The sequence below is a fragment of the Ursus maritimus genome, unplaced genomic scaffold (assembly GCF_017311325.1).
Source record: "Ursus maritimus isolate PB19 unplaced genomic scaffold, ASM1731132v1 scaffold_1, whole genome shotgun sequence".
Lineage (NCBI taxonomy): Eukaryota > Metazoa > Chordata > Mammalia > Carnivora > Ursidae > Ursus > Ursus maritimus.
In genome coordinates, this window is record NW_024423343.1 from 68085305 (window position 1) to 68104889 (window position 19585).

General features: G+C 37.3%; 1 protein-coding gene across 4 annotated transcripts in view; it reads right to left on the bottom strand.

Annotated features, from left to right (window-relative positions):
- The window catches only part of TANK (TRAF family member associated NFKB activator), an 86971-nt gene that overhangs the window by 45879 nt on the left and 21507 nt on the right, over window positions 1-19585 (bottom strand). For all 4 annotated transcript variants that reach the window (XM_040644580.1, XM_040644579.1, XM_040644576.1 and 1 more), the window contains exon 2: window positions 6915-7062. In XM_040644580.1, the coding sequence (XP_040500514.1) occupies window positions 6915-7013 (99 nt within the window). In that variant the 5' untranslated portion in view covers window positions 7014-7062. The remainder of the gene's footprint in view (window positions 1-6914; window positions 7063-19585) is intronic.

Sequence of the window (19585 nt, forward strand, 5' to 3'; positions counted from 1 at the left end):
TCAAATGACCTATCTTTGAGTTCACGGATTTTTTCTTCTGCCTGTTCAAGTCTGCCCTCGAACCCCTCTAGTGAAATTTTCAATTCATTTATTTTACTTTTGAACTCCAGAATGTTTCACTTGTTAAAAATAATTGTCTCATTGTTAATATTCTTGTTTTATTTATATTATTGCTTTCCTCATTTCCTTTCTTTGAGTCTGTTTTCCTTTAGCTTTTTGAGCATACTTATGATAGTGTTTTAAAGTCTTTGTCTAGTAAGTCTGATGCATGTTTATCAGGGACTGTTTCTGGAAATTTATTATGTTCTTTGAAAGGGCTACATTTCCCTGTTTCTTTGTAGGCCTCATAATTTGTTGAAAACTGGGGTATGTGAATAAACTCTCCCGGTCTCTGCAGCCAGGTGTGAAAGATCTTTACCAATTAGCAGGCCCTTTAGCCTTAAGATTAGCTCAGGGTAAAGCCTTACGGTCTTCCAGGTATTTTCTGGTGTGTATCTTGCTTAGGCCAGTGTGTGTATGTTTCTGTTTGTTTCTGATTTTTCCTGGCTGGCTGAAGTACCTTAACTTCTCAAAAAGTCTTACCCCAGCTTCTCAGGACCTTAGATGTTTATTCTATTCCTCTTCCTTCAATCTCTTACACTTAGATGTCCACTGCAGTCTCTCTCCACATGCTAATGCTGCCCACCACTGCCTTCCACAGCTTCCAGCCTGACACCCAAACTATGCTACCATTCCCGACTCTGAGCTCCAAGTCAAGTTAGACAGAAAACAGTCCCTTGGATAGTCCACAGACAGGTCAGGATATTTCAAACAAGTTCTACCCTTCTCCTTTCTTCCTGAGGAGGGAACCAGGAATTTGGGCTATTTCCTCCCAACTGCACCACACCATTATGGTCAGGGAGTGGGTCAAGGGCAAGTAGAAATGCCATGAAATTTCCTACAGTTTTGAATATGGCTTTTTCTTGACTAGGTGTCTGCTTGATTGCTGAAAATCACTGATTTCCAGAGCTCCTATAAAATTATTTCAATCAATCTGAACAGGCGCCTGCCACTTCCTAGTCTGCCATCTTGCTGATGTCACTTGATAGACTAATTCTTTTAAGCATAAGCATAATGTTAAGAAGGCAGGTAGGCTCACAGACAGCAAAGCCCTTGGGGCCTTTTTTCCATCAGAATGCCAGGAAACTTCTCCAAGGTTGTCCTCTTGCTTCTCTTCTTCTCTTGCTCTGCTCTCTTTCCCATTGGTACTTCCTTCTCCTATCACTCCAAACATCTCTCTGAAGATGATTCCCAAATTGGTATTTCCAACTGGTACCTTAAAGATCAACACTTCAACTCTTGCTGATCATCTTGCCCTGACTAATCTTCTTACATGTGAACACAAAATATCCAAAGCAAGTAATAATTTCCTTTGCCAAAATCACCACTCAGAGCCTTTGCTCTAATTTTCATACTATGAATTTGAGCGCTCATATATATCATCTTATTACTAGAGATTCTAAATGAGGAATATCTAGATTGTTTTACTTCAAAGTTCAATTTCATTTCTGGGAGTAGAGTGGAACAAATTAGTGCACTTGGCACATCTGATTCTATAATTCGAAAAACAATAAATGTTCCATAAAATAAAATCCCAAGAAATGTCAAAAGTATACCGGTCTTTTCGCAATAACGTTTTAGAAAAAAGTTAATTAAAAAAACCATAATGAATGAGATCAAAGTATAAAACTTTACGTCAGAACTCCTATTTCATTATACTATAGAGAATGTAATGGCCAATAAATCTGAATTTCAAAAAGACTGATATCTTGCTTTAAAATGGGAATTATTACATTGTCTTCTGAGGATACAGATGCCTCTGCAGTCCCCTCATATGAAGCTGTCTACATCAAACCACAGGGGTTGGGCAATGGATGGAATAGGAAGTGGGAGAACAAAAGATAAGCACTATCTTGCCTCATCATTGCTACTTCTGAACCATTAGTCCTTTAAATTTAAGCAAAAGGCCATCCAACAAGGCAATCAATTATACCAGTCTTTCCTCAGAGCTGTTTATCTTACAACATACCATTCTCTCACACTACAGCATTTTGGCTCTTCCTTTTTTTTTTTTTTTTTTTTTAACATTTTATTTATCTATTTGAGAGAGACAGAAAGAGAGCACACAAGCAGGGAGGAGGGTCAGGGAGAGGGAGAAGCAAACTCTCCACTGAGAAGGAAGCCCAATGCAGTGCTCAATCCCAGGACCCAGAGGATCATGACCCCAGCCGAAGGCAGACGCTTAACCATCCCAGCCGCCCAGGCACCCCTTGGTTCTTCCTTTCACACAGTCTCTCCAAATGCTCCTAATCTTATCAACACTTTAGGAGAAGTGCTCTGAGTTTCTTCAATTTCTCAATCCCACTCCAGCTACCCACTTTCATGACACATTATGAAGACAGAAGATCCTAAACATCAATTCAAAAACTCATTAGTAATAGTCTATTACTAATAGACCTCTCACATTCTTCTACTCCTTCTGTATCTGTTCTCTCATTTCATGGAGATCTCAGATATAAACCCTCTTTTTGTTCTTAGTCTATTAGACTCCTAGATTAACTTCTTCCTGATGTTAGTTTGTATCTCAAAGCACACAATTTCAATTGCTTTTGTACCACCCACTTTCTAGCCACCTAACCATTCTTCTATTCTTAACTCTGCTAATCCTGGATTTGGCCATCTGCTCATTCCACTTCTGTACCAAGAAAGCTGCTGAAAATGACCAACAATCATGGATTGATAGCACCAAATTCATGGTAAATGTTGTATGCAACATTTTTCTTCTCTCATTTCTTAACTGAAGCTGTTTCAATGCTTTACTACCATTCGCAGAATATCCTAAAATCATTTCACTCAGATGACTTCACTTTGTATTTCATAGAAAAAAAAATAGTGTCTTACATAATAACCTTTCTATTTTTTAATTGAATAAATTTGACACGTAACATTGTGCAAGCTTAAGGTGTACAGTGTACTACTTTGATACATTTACATGTTGTAATATGCCCTTGTGGCAATATTTATCACATTATATAATTATAGTACAATATTATTGTCTATATTCATTATACTGTGCATTAGATCTCTATGGCTTATTCACTACTCATTATAAGTTTATACCCTTAAACATCACCAGTCTTATCCCCACCTTCTAACCCCTGGTAACCACCACTTTACTGTTTTTAAGAGTTTGACTTCTTTAGATTCCACATATAAATGATAGATGATAACCCTGCTAAGTTCCTGCCACCACCATTTCTGATTTGCAAACTTATCTTCGTGTACACCTATTTTTTTTTCTCGTTCCTTCCAGTTCTCAGAGGAATAGGTGTTTCTCCTCCTCTTTCATAGTCCATTCTTTAACCTAGTTTTGAAACTCCAATAACAAACAGGTTGGCCTTATTTCCTTCCTCTCACATTCTTATCCTTCAAATACTTCTTTGCTCTATACACTCAAACCTGGAAATGCTATTTTATTCAAGGCTATAATAAAGGTTTCTAGATCCATATTTGCAACCATCCACTGGACAATTTCACCTGCATCTCCCACAGGTAATTAAAACCTAATTACGCATCTTATTTCCCCATCTATAAATCTGTATATTCTTCTCTACTGATCGTTTTAGTCATCAGCACCATCATCAATCTAGTTTTCTACTCCAGATACCTGAGTATCATCCTAGAATCTATGTTATCACATTCAGAAGTGGCCTGCAGGTGCCACCTGCTTTCCATTCTATTTCCTAAATAAATCTTAAATCTCTTCCCTAATTCATCCCTAATGCTTAATTTAAGTTCTCATGTTGACCTGCTTGAAATGAGTGCCATTTATTTATTTTTTTTACATTGAAGTATAATATACGTACAGTTGACCCTTGAACAGCATGGGTTGCTTATATGTGGATTTTTTTTCCAATATATACAGCACATTACTATATATAAATATATTTTTTCTGAATAACTTTTTTCTTAATAACTTTTCTTAATAACATTGCCTTTTCTCTAGCTTACTTTGTTCTAAGAATACAGTATATAATACATATAACATACAAAATATGTGTTAATCAATTGTTTATGTTATTGTTAAGGCTTCCTGTCAACAGCAGACTATTAGTAGTTATGTTTTTAGAGAATCAAAAGTTACATGCAGATCTCTCTCTCTCTCTCTCTCTCTATATATATATATGAAAGTTCATAAAGTGCAACTTGATGATTGCCACTTATTTTTATATTCCTGGCTCTTAGACCACTGTTTATCATCACCATGCTTGTTGAGGTGAATTCCGCATTGCCCTCTATCCTATATCCCAATGTCAGGAAGACTTTTTTATTTTTTTATTTTTTAAAGATTTTATTTTATTTATTTGACAAAGACAGCCAGTGAGAGAGAACACAAGCAGGGGGAGTGGGAGAGGAAGAAGCAGGCTCCTAGCAGAGGAGCCTGATGTGGGGCTCGATCCCAGAATGCTGGCATCACACCCTGAGCCGAAGGCAGACGCTTAACGACTGGGCCACCCAGGCGCCCCAGGAAGACTTTTTAAAAGCATATATAAATTCTGATTGAACAAGAATACGGTATAAACTATTTAGTCATATTCCTCATGATAGGGTCCTAATCTAGCTTCACCAGCTTCTTTTTCTGAACTGCTCTATTGTTCCTGTTGGAGCCAAGAATCACCTTATTGTACATGGAATGTACCATATATTCCCTCACTTTTGTGTTTTTATTATGTATACTGTTCCCCCTGCTTGCAGGACTCTTTTTCCTTAATTTACCCAACTCCTAATGTTAGCTCAAGCGTTGGGCTTGATCCTCCCAGACTGATTTAGGTGTCTCTTCTTTGTGCTTATTAACTATCCCCCACAGATCTCCACTATAGCACTTAGTACACTGTGGTAATAACTATTAACCTTCCTTTTTATCTTCTTATTGGAAAGTTCCTTAAGGGCATAAACTATGTTTGTTTCAGCATTCTCAGAACTTCATCAAAGACCTAGTATACAGCAGGCACACATTGATTTTTCTTAAATAAGTCAGGATATTTTGAGTTTAGTACATAAGAATATATAGTATACATGTTTTCTTTTATTCTTGAGTACTTGACAAATACTAAAAAAAAAAAAAAAAAAAAAATTCCCTTTACCCTCCTTTGGATAATTGCTGATGTGAGCAAAGGCTTTTTCCATGGCCGTTAAAAGGTTAAATCACGAGTTTCTGGTTGCTTACCACTGGCTAGTGAAGGCAAAGGAGCAGTTAGAGAAATTTCTGTTTCTGCCTCAACCTAAGAATACCTCAATACTTCCCTAATTCTGTTTCTTAACTTTCCTAGAACAAGTAGAAGATTGTTGAAGTTTCTTAATGAACCTAATGGGAAAATAAGAAGAATAAAAGTTGGGATTCTTTTTTTGTTGTCGTTTTTTAAAAAGTGATTATGCCTTATACCTGAACTGGAAAGGCAAAGAAACCCAAATTCTAAAGTTCAATAATTTTGGAAAACTCTCTCATTGTTATGCCCGTTTCTCCTATGTACCCCTAAAGAAGACCTAGTCCATAAGTCTACTCATATAACTGGAAATAATCTTTTGTAAATGAACAGGAGAATCACAAATAATAATGATTTCTGAGAAATATGGGGAAGTACGTATGACATCTAGTTTTATAGATGTGTCAAGCAGAAAGGATGAAGAGAACTGTGTGGTTCCTATATTTATGGAAGAAACAGAATTGCATGGCTAGCATATTTTTTAGATTTCAGAATTTTAAGACTAATAAAATTGTTTTTTAAATGAGGTAACCAATTTAAGATCTCCCACTTTCTACTGCCTGTTGAAACTACTGCAAGGTTGGCCTTTGGCTGGCATCTAGGAACTTGACTTGTGATAAAGGTATAAAGTGATAAAGTTGACTGTTGTGCCAGCTTAATTAGACTGTACCATGAAATTTGTGGTGAAGACCTACTTTCCTTCTAAGAGTCTGAAATTTTGGCTGACATAGAATATCTATGTGACTAGCTCTTAATAACCCCCCCCCCCCAACTCTTGAGTCTCAAATGGAGTCCCTACGTAAAAGGATTGCATATGTGTGACAAAGTTTTTGAAGCTGGAGGCAGGGTACACTCTCTGTGACCCCTCACAGGANGGAAAGAGCATAGAAGGCCTGCATGTGGATCCCTCTAGAGTCTGTCTGATGTTTTATATTAATGATCTGGCTGTGTATCTTTATCATGTCACTATAATATATCTTAGCTGTGAATGTTACCGTATGTTAAGTCCTGTGAGTTCCTCTAGAGAACAGAGAATGTGTTTTTTGGTATTGGGGACCCCCAAAACACTACTAAATAGTGATATTAAACAAGCAAACAAAAACTCTATCATTATCATCTCACAAAAGCATGTGTTAATAAAATTCTGCCCTATAATCTGATAGTATGGAAACATAGTATGAGAATAAAGGACAGAAATTTGAACTGGATAAATTTAGCATTACAAGAAGTTCATTACATTCTTATTTTTCTCATTTTGCTGCAGATTAGTGAACATCTAATCATGGCCCCATAACAGACATGTGTCTCGGAACTACTAAACTAACCTAGGAACTATAACTTTCTTCTAATTTACTCTCTTTTGAAACTGAAAATTAAAAATTATTTATGGAGGATAATGCTCTTTATGAACTCTTCCCTCAGGTCACAATGTTGTTTTGCTTTTTAAAACAACAAATAAGAATCTTAAATTCCATCCATTAATATATATCTCTGTTTTAGTAGTTATAGTTCAAGAAAGTTTCTAACAATACAGTATTTTTCACTTGCAAAAGATTCTCAAATTTCCATTTACCAGGATAAATAAGAACTTTCAAAACCAAAACCATATACCTTTTGCTGTAGCTCTTTCACTGCAGAATCTCTATCCATACATGCCTGTCGAAAGGCTTCATAAGCTTTATTGAGTTGCTCGCCAAGATTTTTATCCATTCCTCTCTGTTCTGTAGCATCACTATAAAGGATGGAGTAAATGACAAGTCTGGAAAATAATCAGAACAATTTAGATAGCTACTAAATTATACAAATCTCATTTCTAAAATGCATCTTATAGACAGTTCCATACAGTTTATCATTAACATTATAGCACCAAGCACTTTATATAAAAGTTTATAAAGGGATACAAGTCTCATCTAAAACCCTTATTACAAATCTTTTTTTTTTTTTTAAAGATTTTATTTATTTATTTGACAGAGATAGAGACAGCCAGCGAGAGAGGGAACACAAGTAGGGGGAGTGGGAGAGGAAGAAGCAGGCTCCCAGCAGAAGAGCCTGATGTAGAGCTTGATCCCACACCACCAGGATCACGCCCTGAGCCAAAGGCAGACGCTTAACGACAGATGCCCCATAAAACCCTGATTACAAATCTTAAGAAACATTAGCTTCTTCAATTTTTAATATTCTCTACTAGTATTCAAGGAGCAAGTAGGGTTTCAGTTCATAAAGATGCTACTCTGAAAATAGTAATCTAAAAACACAACCTTAAAGTGGAGAAATATAAAAGGCCATTTGTTATTAATACTTTATTATAGAAATGCACAACAGGATTAGCAACGTGGGAAGGAATTTCTTTTTACTAAACGGACAGTTATTCCCACTTACAAGGTGAATTCTTGCTACACTGAAATTAGAGCAAAATTAAATAGATAATAAATGTTTGTGGATGGAGTTCACACTGTTGTTATCGCAGAGCAATTAAAATGTGTGAAAATGCTCTTATTTTAGCACAAAATCTAGGGAGAGTTGTTGTTGGATTGTACATTAAAAAAGAAAAATCACATCCCTTCAGTCCTACCCACACTCCCTATTAGTTTTCCAACCTCCCTGCTGTTTCTGAACTACAGGTGATTTACTGAGTGGAGGTAATTTGGTTTTATCATCTCAATTTGCATAACATTTCTAACCACATTCCTTGGCTCTGAGCAGAGGGCCACGTAATGATTCTGATTTTTCCTGTGAAAGCCACACCACAGGACCTTCCTCTTAATCTTCTGAAAGCCACAGAATAGATAAAGTTCTCTATGGGGGCAGGGGACTTGGGGGTACCAAATTATTTCACTTCTTTATGATTGGAAATCCTTCATAATCTCAGTCTCTAATCTTTCATCTGTCCTTTTATTTTGGGTACACAATGCTTTTTAAAAAATTGGGGTATTTTACATTAAAATACAATTCATATAAAATTCACCATATTAAAGTGTACATTTTTGTGGCTTTCTGTATATTTACTATGTTGTACAATCATCACCATTATCTAATTCCAGAACATTTTTATCACTACAAAAAGAAACTACTTATTAGCAGTTACTCCCAATTCCCCTCTCCCATCAATCTCCCAGCAATCACTAATCTGCTTTCTGACTCTATGGATTTGTCTATTTTGGGCATTTATATAAATGGGACCATACAAGATATGGCCTTTGTGTCTGACTTTTTTTACATGGCATAAAACTTCTGAGGTTTATCTATGTTGTAGCACGTAACAGTACTTCATTGCTTTTTATGTCTAAGTAATATTCCATTGTGTGAACATACCACATTTTGTTTATCCATTCCTCAGCTAATGGACATTTGCGTTCTTTCCTCTTTTTGATTATTCTGAAGAAAGCTATACTATTTGTGTATGCATACTTGTGTGAACATGTTTTCAGTTCTCTTGGATATATACCTAGGAGCAGAATTGCTGGGTTAGATGATAATCTTGTTTAACCTTTTAAAGGAACTGCTAAAGCTGCTTCCACAGGATGTGTACCAAGTTATATTTCTTTTTTTTTTTTAAAGATTTTATTTATTTATTTGACGGAGAGAGAAACAGCCAGTGAGAGAGGGAACACAAGCAGGGGGAGTGGGAGAGGAAGAAGCAGGCTCCTATCGGAGAAGCCTGATGTGGGGCTCAATCCCAGAATGCTGGGATCATGCCCTGAGCCAAAGGCAGACGCTTAACGACTGAGCCACCCAGGCGCCCCACCAAGTTATATTTCTACCAGTAATGAGTAAGAGTCCCAATTTCTCTACATCTTCACTAACATTTATTAACATTTTAAATTTTTAAATTTATATGCATCCCAGTGGGTGTGAAGTGGTACCTCATCAGTTTTGATTTATTTTCCTAATGATGTTGAACATCTTTCAGTGCTTATTGGTTATTTGTATATCCTCTTTAGAGAAATGTCTATGTAGTCAAATCCTTTGTCCACTTTTTAATTGGGTTATTTGTCTTCATATTGTTGATTTGTAAGAGTTCTTTATATATTCTGGAAACTAGAGCTTTATCACATATGTGTAATTTGCAAACTCTTCTCCCATTCTATAGATTATATTTCTTTAATAGTGTCTTTCAACAAAGTTTTTAATTCTGATATCTGATTTTATCTATTTTTTTCTTTCGTTGCTTGCTTTTCTCATGTCCTATCTAAAATGTTGCTGCCTAAGACAAAGTCATGCAAATTTTCATCTATGTTTCCTTTAAAGAATTTTATACTTTTAGCTTTTACATTTGTATCTTTGATCCACACTCAGTTAATCTATGTATGGTATGAGGTAGGGGTCCAAACTCTTTCTTCGGCATGCGGCTATCCTACTGCCCAAGCACTAAAGGCTATTCTTTTCCCACTGAATGGCCTTGGCACTCTTATTGAAATCAGCTGAACATAAATTGCAATGTTTTTTAAAATATCTAGGTAATATTTCAATCCTACCAGTCAGTCTTTCATTTTAAGTACTAAATACACTCCTAAGTCATTTTCAGGCTTCTAAAAACAATTTCAAGGTTTTTATTATGGGGGGTCAGAGTGTTACTGCTTTCTGAAGAAATGAAAGAATGGTAATTTTTTTAAGGAATTCCACTGGGGAAGTTTGTTTCTACTGCTACCTCTGATAGATAAAAAAAGATGAAATACTCTTTGGATAACTAACATTGCCAGGATCTCTGACATGCCATAGATACTACGGAAAAACAAATAATTAGCATTAACACAAAGCATCATGTTGAGTACTTTATTCATTTGGACACTATATCATTCAAAGAAGGATTTAAGGCAGCTTATAAAAATATAAGCAAGATTAAAAATAGGTATACAGTAAAAGAAAATAAGAATTGGCAGCTATCGGAACTATAATACAGTATAAAATGCTAATGCAGAAATGAGAGGTTTAAGTAACTATGTGGCTGAGTTACCTATCACTATCTTAAAAAGCTGCACATCATGACAAATTGTCAACATAAAACACACCTATATTTTAAAATCTGAGACAAACAAGAACCCTGAATTGGAAACCCATCTAGTTTCTTATTTTGTTCTGTCACTGAATGACACTGTGACCTTGATTCAGGGCCACTAAATCTTTCCGAAACCCAAGTTTCTTTGTCTCCAATACAAAAAAAGATGTTTGGACTTGATTTCGAAGAAAGTTCTTTGTTCTTCAGTTGTTGAATCTGTGAGTCTAAAAATGCATGTCTGTTCCATCAAGAAGGTGCATTCTTGTTTTTAAAAATGTAAATGCAATACTAAAAATAGCTGCATCATATGCAAGTAAATCATGTGGACGCTTCATTTCAGGTCCTTGAATTAGATCACACAAATGTCACTAACAAGAGTTACTGAGTAAATTCCACATGAATGCATCCTATTTCCTGAAATAAGAATGTATGCTGGAGAGATACGATTCAGGTCAATACAACTAAATAAATGATACATTTAATTTCTATCTCACAACCAAGAAGAGAATTGGGTGTTAGATCAGTGACAGTGACCAGAGAAAAAGGAAACAGTCGCTGAGACCCAACTAATTAAATTGGACAGATTTCAAATATTAACACCCTGAACTTTAAAGCCACTTGTTCCTCTCTCTTTTTTTTTAAAGCATTTGTTAAGTGTAAAATTAATTTCACAATTTAAGAGGCAGTCACATTTCAATTACATTTTGGTATGCCTGCTGCAAAACTTGCCAGGCTCCAGGGAAATGGTTTTATTTATAGTAAACATGCTCAAACCCAAATCTCATTGCCTAAACCCAGGAGATCCAAGCTAAAGCAACCTCTGCCTTGGAAGCACTCTTCTAGTTATGGTTTCACTGTTTTAAGAGTATTTTTAGGAAAGCCTTCCATGGTAATTTCTTTATTCTGGGTCTGATTTGCTGGTTTCCTTCCACTACAGGAGGAAGAGTAAGTCACTGATACCCCAGAAGGTATCTGGGCAAGCGGAATGCAAAGCACCCCCACCCACCCAGGGCAATCCCCCTGAAGCCTGGATAGTCCCTACCCATCCACCTCTGTCCCTCTGGCAGTAGTTCCTTTTTTTCCCCCTGGGTGGTTCCTGTGAGAAGGAAAATGAAGGACAGCAAGTTCCTGTTCTGCCTCCCAGGTCCAATGTGTGCCCACCCAGGAGGAAGCACCAAGAAAATCCCTGGGCAGCAGACTGCTTCCTCTTTCATTAATCCCTTGATTCAATAATAAAACTGTTCTAGGGTAGGAGAGGAAGCCTACGCAAGGTAGATAATTTTATCTTCCCTTGGTAAAGTTTCCCCAGCTCCAACAAAGGTCTGCCAACTGCTAGGACCAAACTTAGATGTTATAAAATGGATCCCATTACTATTCAATTAGGAAAAATAAAGTTTATATTTACTTGTTACATGTAAGGCACTTTTGTGGGGTGAGGCAAGGGGCTTCAGAGGGTTCCACCTCAGAGTTGTGTTCCTTTTACAAAGTTTTTTCACCAATACTATTATTCACATTCCCATCTGACTGATAAGGGCTCAGAGGCATTAAATGAGCTCCCTAGAGCTACAAAGCGATAAGCATGGGAACTGGGACTATGAAATTCTTCATTCAAGGACTGTTTATTAAAGGCAACTAACTGCAGGAGCCCCTGGGTGGCTGAGTGGTTAAGCGTCTGCTTTCCACTCAGGTCAGGATCCTAGGACCCTGAGATCTAGCCCTCCATCAGGCTCCCCCCTCAGCGGGAAGCCTGCTTCTCCCTCTCCCACTCCCCACACCTCCCGCTTGTGTTCCCTCTCTGTTAACTAACTAACTAACTAACTACCTTTAAAAAAAATAAAGGCAACTGCGAACTATTCTCCTAGGGTGCCATGGTGGATATGTTTACTTGATAAAACACTGCCAAGTAAGAGCAAAGACTACTGGGCACCACTGATACTGGGAACAAAACAAAAACGAAACTCATCTTCACAAAAGCACCATGAGCTAGAACTTAAAAGTGTACATATATGTACCCTGAGGTATCCAAAGGCTATAGAACTGGGAGAGGAAAGTGGTCACATCTATTTTTGAGGCTTAGGAAAGGCTCTGAGAGGTAGGTAACATTTATACTAGGTATTTGATTATCAAATAGCAGTCATCCTTTCTAGAACAGGTTCCCAAGGGCTATAAAGATGTTTTTAGTGTTAGATAATATCCATTCTTCACTAAAAAAGGCTAGAATAATAAGCATTTCTTTATGCATTATTCAGCTTGATTTTTCTTTTTTTAATATTTATTTGAAAGAGAGAGAGAGAAAGAGAGCGTGTGCACATGCCTGGGGAGGGAGGCAGAGAAAGAGAGAGAATCTCAAGCAGACTCCCTGCTGAGCGAGTGGGACTTGATCTCAGGATCCCGAGATCATGATCTGAGCCGAAATCAAGAGTTGGGTGCTTCACCAACTGAGACACCCAGGCACCCCTTGATTTTTCTGATCATACAACTCTGCAAACCTGAGACAATTCTCCAGTATAACAATGATGGTTACTTACAAAAATGACTGATTAGGCTAGTGCTTTCCCATGATGCTTGAAAAGCAGCAGTGGGAATGAAATAAAGGATAAGTCTTGTATCTTCAATGGAACTCAATTTTCCTTTCTTATTTAAAATGAAGGCACTAAATGATATAATCTCTTTCAACTTTATGATTATATAGCATTTCCAAACAGAGTATTGAAGCTATTGCTTGGGAAATACAGTGATATAGTTTTCCTCATATGATATCATAGCTTTAAAAGAAGTAGTCATTTTGTTTTAAATTGTACTTTAAACTAGGCCTTGGTTACAAACTAGCTGATATGACATTTAATTTCAAGATGGTGAAAAGCATGGAGTAAAGTTATATAGGGTGTCCTGGAATTAAAGAGGTGATACAATACTGCGAAAATACGTGATATAAAAATATGTGAAATAACAGTGAAGATGACTTTATTTATTTAATAACATTTATGTATGTCCTCCTAACACTTAACTACATAGAATGAAAAAAGGAAAGGCTTTGTAATCAGATCCCATATCTGCAATTTTCTAGCCATTTATTTGGCTTCTCTGAGTATTAGTCTTCTTATGATACATAGTCTGCAGTATTATGAAGATTAAATGAAACCATATATGAAGTATACATATTATCTGTTCCTCAATATCTGTTCTCTTCTCCTCTAATATCCTAACTTTTAACTGGTATGGTCAGGTGAGTATGTTCTGGTCATTGGCAAGTAAGTGCAACTTCCAAGAGGAGCTCATCACTTTTTTCCCTTCCCCGGCTGGATGGGATGTTGTGGTGAGTCACGTAGAACACTATGATGAAGACAACATTTCAGGGATGGTGGAAGGACAAGGGGATGCGGGAACAAGAATGAAGATGTCTAGGTCCTTGGCATGGTGGAGCTGCCAGATCAGCCCTTGACATCTTACACTTTAAATTCCAATATATGAAAGAAATAAAATTTCTCTCTTATTTAAGCCACTGTCTTTGAGAATCTCTTAATAGAGGAGCTGAGTTGTTTAAACAGGTACAACAGTCAACACTGGTTCAGTGCTGAATGCATTGTATGTGCTACTTTTTTCCATGGGAAAGAGACAAAGTCATAGTCTTTGCCTTTTTCTCTAATTAGAGCTTATAATTTAGTAAGGCAGACAAGCATGAAAATAATTAACCATACTAGCAGGCCAATTATAAATGTATAAAAAGGTATGATTATATCTTGATAGGGGTCTGGGAAGCACAGGTGGAAGCATTTGCAAGAATTCACCCAATGGGTCACTGAAGATTTACTGCATATAAGTTTTATATCAAAAGAAAAAGAAAAAAGAACTGTTAAATAAAAGGGATAAGCAGGGTAACAACTCAATAGGAAGAACAATTAAAATGAGAGGGATTGTGGAAGGCCTCACAGAAGATCTGACACTATAAACTTGGCCCTGAAACATGAGGCTTTCAACAAGCAGAGAATGAGAGGGAGGAAAGAATATTCACTCTGAAAGACAGAGGCATTGAGAAGTCACTAGGATAGTGCATTTAGGGACTGGAGGTATTCTATTTATGGAAGTCTAAGATGTGTAGAAGACGGAGAGGTGAGGGTGTTAAGACAGAATAGTTAGGGCCACCATGTATGACTGTGCTACACTACAAAAGCCGTAGGGGCACCATTCAGGCAGACCGTAATCAGAACGGAACCCCCTGGAGTTACAGAGTGTACCAGGTGCATACACTATATGCAGCAGACTCAGTTATGGCCAGATTGTAGTGGACCCTAAATGTTACTCTAATAAATTTAGACTTTAACCTGACATTAAGAAGTAATGCAGGATTTTCGGGGTGCCTCACTGGGTGGCTCAGTGAGTTAAGCATCTTACTCTTGACTTGGCTCAGGTCACAATCTCAGGGTCCAGGGACTGAGCCCCTCATCAGGCTTGCACTCAGTGGGGAGTCTGTTTCAGGATTCTCCCTCTCTCTCTCTCTCTGCCCCTGGCCCCGCTCATGTGCACGCAGCACACTCTCTCTAAAATAAATAAATAAATCTTAAAAAAAAAAAAAAAGTAATGGAGGATTTTCAAGCAGGAGATAAACATGTTTTAGAAAGGTAAACTGGGTACCCATTGTGGAATACAAACTAATGAGGGAGACAAAGTGAGGATATCCATAGGGAACTATTGTAGTCTGAGTGAAAGATGGGCTTGATCAAGAGCAGGGGAAGTGAAAGATGAATACATTTAAGACACAATTCTAAGTCAAAGTCAATGGGATTTGTTGTCCAGGTGGATCTAGATAGGAAGGCAGCATTCAAGTCGCTACAATTCTGAATCAGCTGGCCTGGGATGGGGTCCTGGAATCTGTGTTTTAATAAGTAACCCATGTGACTTTGTTGAAGCTGGTTCACTAGCCATATTTTTCAAAATACTAGGCAGACAATGATGATAGCCAGATAGAGAAACAGGAAGAAAAATGTTTTGGGAAGAAAGATATTGAATACAATTTTAGATAGAAGCGCTATAGAAGACACATAATTAACAACAGGCAGGGAAAATATACCAACTGAGCAGTAATGAAATCCAGAGAACAAATAAATACTAAGTATGGCTTCCCTCCTGCTTATATTCCTATTCTTAAAGTCCTGTTTTGAATGGCCTCTGATAACTCCTAAGTCCTTGGACAGTCAACCAAGCCCAAAACTTTTTACCAAAAAAAACAAAAAACAAAAAAACAAAAAACAAAACACAAAACCAAAAAACCAAACAAAAAAACCCCCAAATCACTACATTTTTGAAAAGAAAATAGTGGAGAAAGAAGTAATACTCATTATTGTATCACTTCAGGTTACAAGATGTACACTCTTTTCCTCTCAAATATAAAGCAAAAAAGAGGATAGGGCCACTGGACAATGTCAGAAGGTAAATAATAAAATAGGGAATGCATAAAACAGTAAGGCATTTTAGCATAAGTCTGTTATTCTTATGTAAAGAGACCCTCAGGCAAAAAGGTAGGAATGTTATCTAATGCTCTGTTCTGTTAACCCTTACATGCTGTTAAATAACAGGAAAAATAACTCTGGTAAAGTGTCTGAATGCGTGATCTTTTTGAAATCTCCTCCCTTCTACTCTGCAAATTTATGACAAGAAAGTAGCATTACCAAGATCTTTCATAGGAGTAGGATGGTTTGTGCCTATCTTGTGGTCTTCAAAGAGTCTGAAAAAAATATTTTCAGTAATCTTTAAAAAATCCACCTAAATAGAACACAATAATGTACAAGATGTCACGGCTGCACAAGACTTATAAAAGGAAAAGTTGCTTTTGAAGAAGTTGTTAAAATCTCATGAGTTGGGGCGCCTGGGTGGCTCAGCTGGTTAAGCATCTGCCTTTGGTTCAGGTCATGATCCTGGGGTCCTAGGATGGAGCCCTGAGTCAGGCCCCTGCTGAGTGGGAAGCCTGCTTCTTTCTCTCCCTCTGCCACTCCACCCTGCTTGTGCACTCTCTCTGTCTCACTCTCAAATACACAGAATCTTAAAAAAAAATTAAAAATAAAATCTCACGAGTTAAGAGATTAGGGACCCCTCCAGCATCTCTGAGTCGTTTATTGTTATCAGAACAAAACAAAACCACTATGAAAGGAAAGAGATCTTCTATGAAGATATAAAACTTAAGGAGACAGATAGGGGACCTTTTCACAAAAAGGCCTATTTTCTCTTAAGTCAGTTTAAATTGATGAGCGGTCATTTAGTCTTGAGAATATTACCAATGATAAATGGGAACAAGCAAAAGCTTACATAATTATAAAGCTGTACTCTGTGCTCTTAACCACTGGCACGAGACTCCCCAGCTCTTCATACCCCTGCTTTTAATTTCCCTGAGGACACCTCGAGGCTTTTGGGCAAATGTTTGCAAGTCACAACTTGTTTTATTAGAAGTAATTGTGAGAACTCCAATGAGAAAATAAATAAGGTTTCAGAGATTTCCAGATCTCTATTTCCAGTCATTCCCAAGATGTTTAAGGTGTGACTTTAAATGTTTAGTATGATAAAAGTTTAAAACCAGATATAGTACCACGTAACACACTCTTACTCCAGTTGCTGAATACCCCTGAAGACAGGGCCCCCAAATCCCTGGATACCCTGACAAACCAACCTCTCAAACCTGCATCTGTGCCCAAAGTGACCGAGTTTCCACTCTTTTCAAAGCCAGTTTTTCTTAAATATGACTATTCAGACCTAGTAAATCTTAACACTTGCTGTGCTATCCTACCATGTGGAAGCGAGTTTATTAAGAATTTTCACTTTTTTCGGGGCGCCTGGGTGGCACAGTGGTTAAGAGTCTGCCTTCGGCTCAGGGCGTGATCCCGGCATTACGGGATCGAGGCCCACATCAGGCTCCTCCGCTATGAGCCTGCTTCTTCCTCTCCCACTCCCCCTGCTTGTGTTCCCTCTCTCGCTGGCTGTCTCTATTTCTGTCGAATAAATAAATAAAATATTTAAAAAAAAAAAAAGAATTTTCACTTTTTTCACTTTCACTTCTTTTTGTATCTGGAAAAATAAAAGGATGCTATAAAATAAAGATTCCAAACAGTTTTTAACTGAGACCACATCCTGTGTAAAATATATTAATTTCTTCTTTATTAAGACAATTTGAACATTAGAAATCAAAATTAAAAAGCCTAGTCAACCAAAGATAAAATCAGATTTGGGAGTAGAGAATACATGCTTGTTGACAGGTCAGAGTGAACAAGTCATTTAACCTTTCTGTGCACCTCTGTTCCCTCATCTGCCTTAGTTTAGGATGTCTGGGGTAGAACATACTGTACGACATGGGTCGGTAGAATCATCCAGGGTGGTTTAAAAAAAAACAGATCAGCAAACCCTGGCCAAGACTTCTTGGACAATTTTCTTGTGGGGGCTAAAGAGGAAAAGAGAGAAGAGCAGATGTAAGACAAATTTAGAATCATGCCATAGGGGGTCAATTCATAACTGGGAAAGCACTGTACTTTGTATAACACTATACGAATATGCACCAAGGCAGGGAAACAGATTTTTTATAGTGTCTTTTTTGTTCCACAGTGATCTGCTGTTTGAATTGTTCCAGAAGAAGTATATAGAATTTGGAAACAAAAATAGTAGTTGCTAAGGTAGAAGATGTTCTTAAAAAAAGAAAAAAGAAAAAAAAATGGTATTTTGATAATTTGGCAGATGGCCCAAAGCAACAGCACTCTAACGATCTTGGTTCCCTGAAATTTCCACAACTCAACAGTCTGTATGACAAGTGTTTCCTCTATTAATGGAAGAGATTCCATTAACGGCATTTGTACTGAAGTTCATGTTGAGAAAGAAATTTGAGTGTGACCACAGCTCTTCTACCAAGTAGCAATGACCCTTTTCACTTGATGTTCCCCCCACCAATACTCTAATCATCTCTATTCTATTTAAATCTCAAACTATCTACAGATAGTTGAGAAAGGGCATAGACCTCAAAGACATGCCTTCAATCCAGAAAGGCACACAACCCCGGACCATAAAGACAATTTCAGTTTTGTGTTTGAATGACAAGCATTCCAACAATTTAAGAGGCATTTCCCTATTTCCCCAAGGGAAACATTAGGGATGGGGGAGGGATTTGATACCTATCGAGGTAATATTACTTGCCAGGTGCTTTATATAAACAACCTTACTTTTTCTTCTGCAGGAGCATAGATTATTTTCCCTTTTTACATAAAGAAAACGAGCTTCAAAAGGTTATATAAATTGAGTAAGGTCAAAGAATTAGACAATGAAAGACCCAGATAAATCCAGGTCTTTCTGACATGAAAATCCAATCTCTAGCTCTTTTCACTCTAATTTAGTTTTTATTTTATTTTTAACCAAAGTTATACCTATCTAAAGGAGTCAAGGAGTTTCACAAGACTTAAGAAAAACTGTAAATCCCTTGCCCTGTTCTTTCTCCTCCTCATTTCCTGCTTCACCTTGGCAACGATTTTTAGCTCTTTTGGTTCTTTCTGGTATTTATCTCGGTATCTCTAAATAACATGCTAATATTGCCATTATTGATTTTTCAGTTTTACTTGTCTTTCCACTACGCAAAGTAAGGATTTAGTTCACAGCTTTGCTCTGCTGTCTTCTAGCTTCCATTTTCTTTTGTGGAAGTCCAGAGACATTCTGATTCCTGATCTTGTACCTAACTCAGCTGGAAGTTCATCCTTCACTTCTAGGAAATTTTCTTCAATTTTTTTTTTTTTTTGGCAATTTCATTCCTTCTGTATTCCTTTGTGGGACTCCTCTATCTGGATGTTGAATCTTCTGAAGTGATACTCTTATTTCCTCCCAGCCTCCTTCTTAAATGAACTTCTTTTTCTTGTTTCATATATAAAATATCTTAAGCCTGCTGTCTTTGGTAACCAGTATTATTCTGCCAACTGATAGTTAACCAATCCTGAATAAATAAAATAATAATCGAAGTAAGTAGTGGTGCTTCCAGAGCTCTACTGAGGCTGGGGCTGTGTAAACCAAAACACTGCTCCACTAACCAAGGTTGGGGGTGTGTAAGCCGAAACAATGTTCCACCAATTGCCCAGCTCAACCAAACAATTCAACTTTAGTTAGTTACATATTTTGGGATTTCAAATTTGAAAAGAATCACAGGCTTAAAGGTACCAGATTCCCACCACCTCCACCCAGAATGATTTATAATGCTTTAGTAAGGTCTATTTTTTGTGGGGTAGTAGAGACAAGTATGGGTGATTTGGGAGGTGGGAAAGGCCCCCACTGT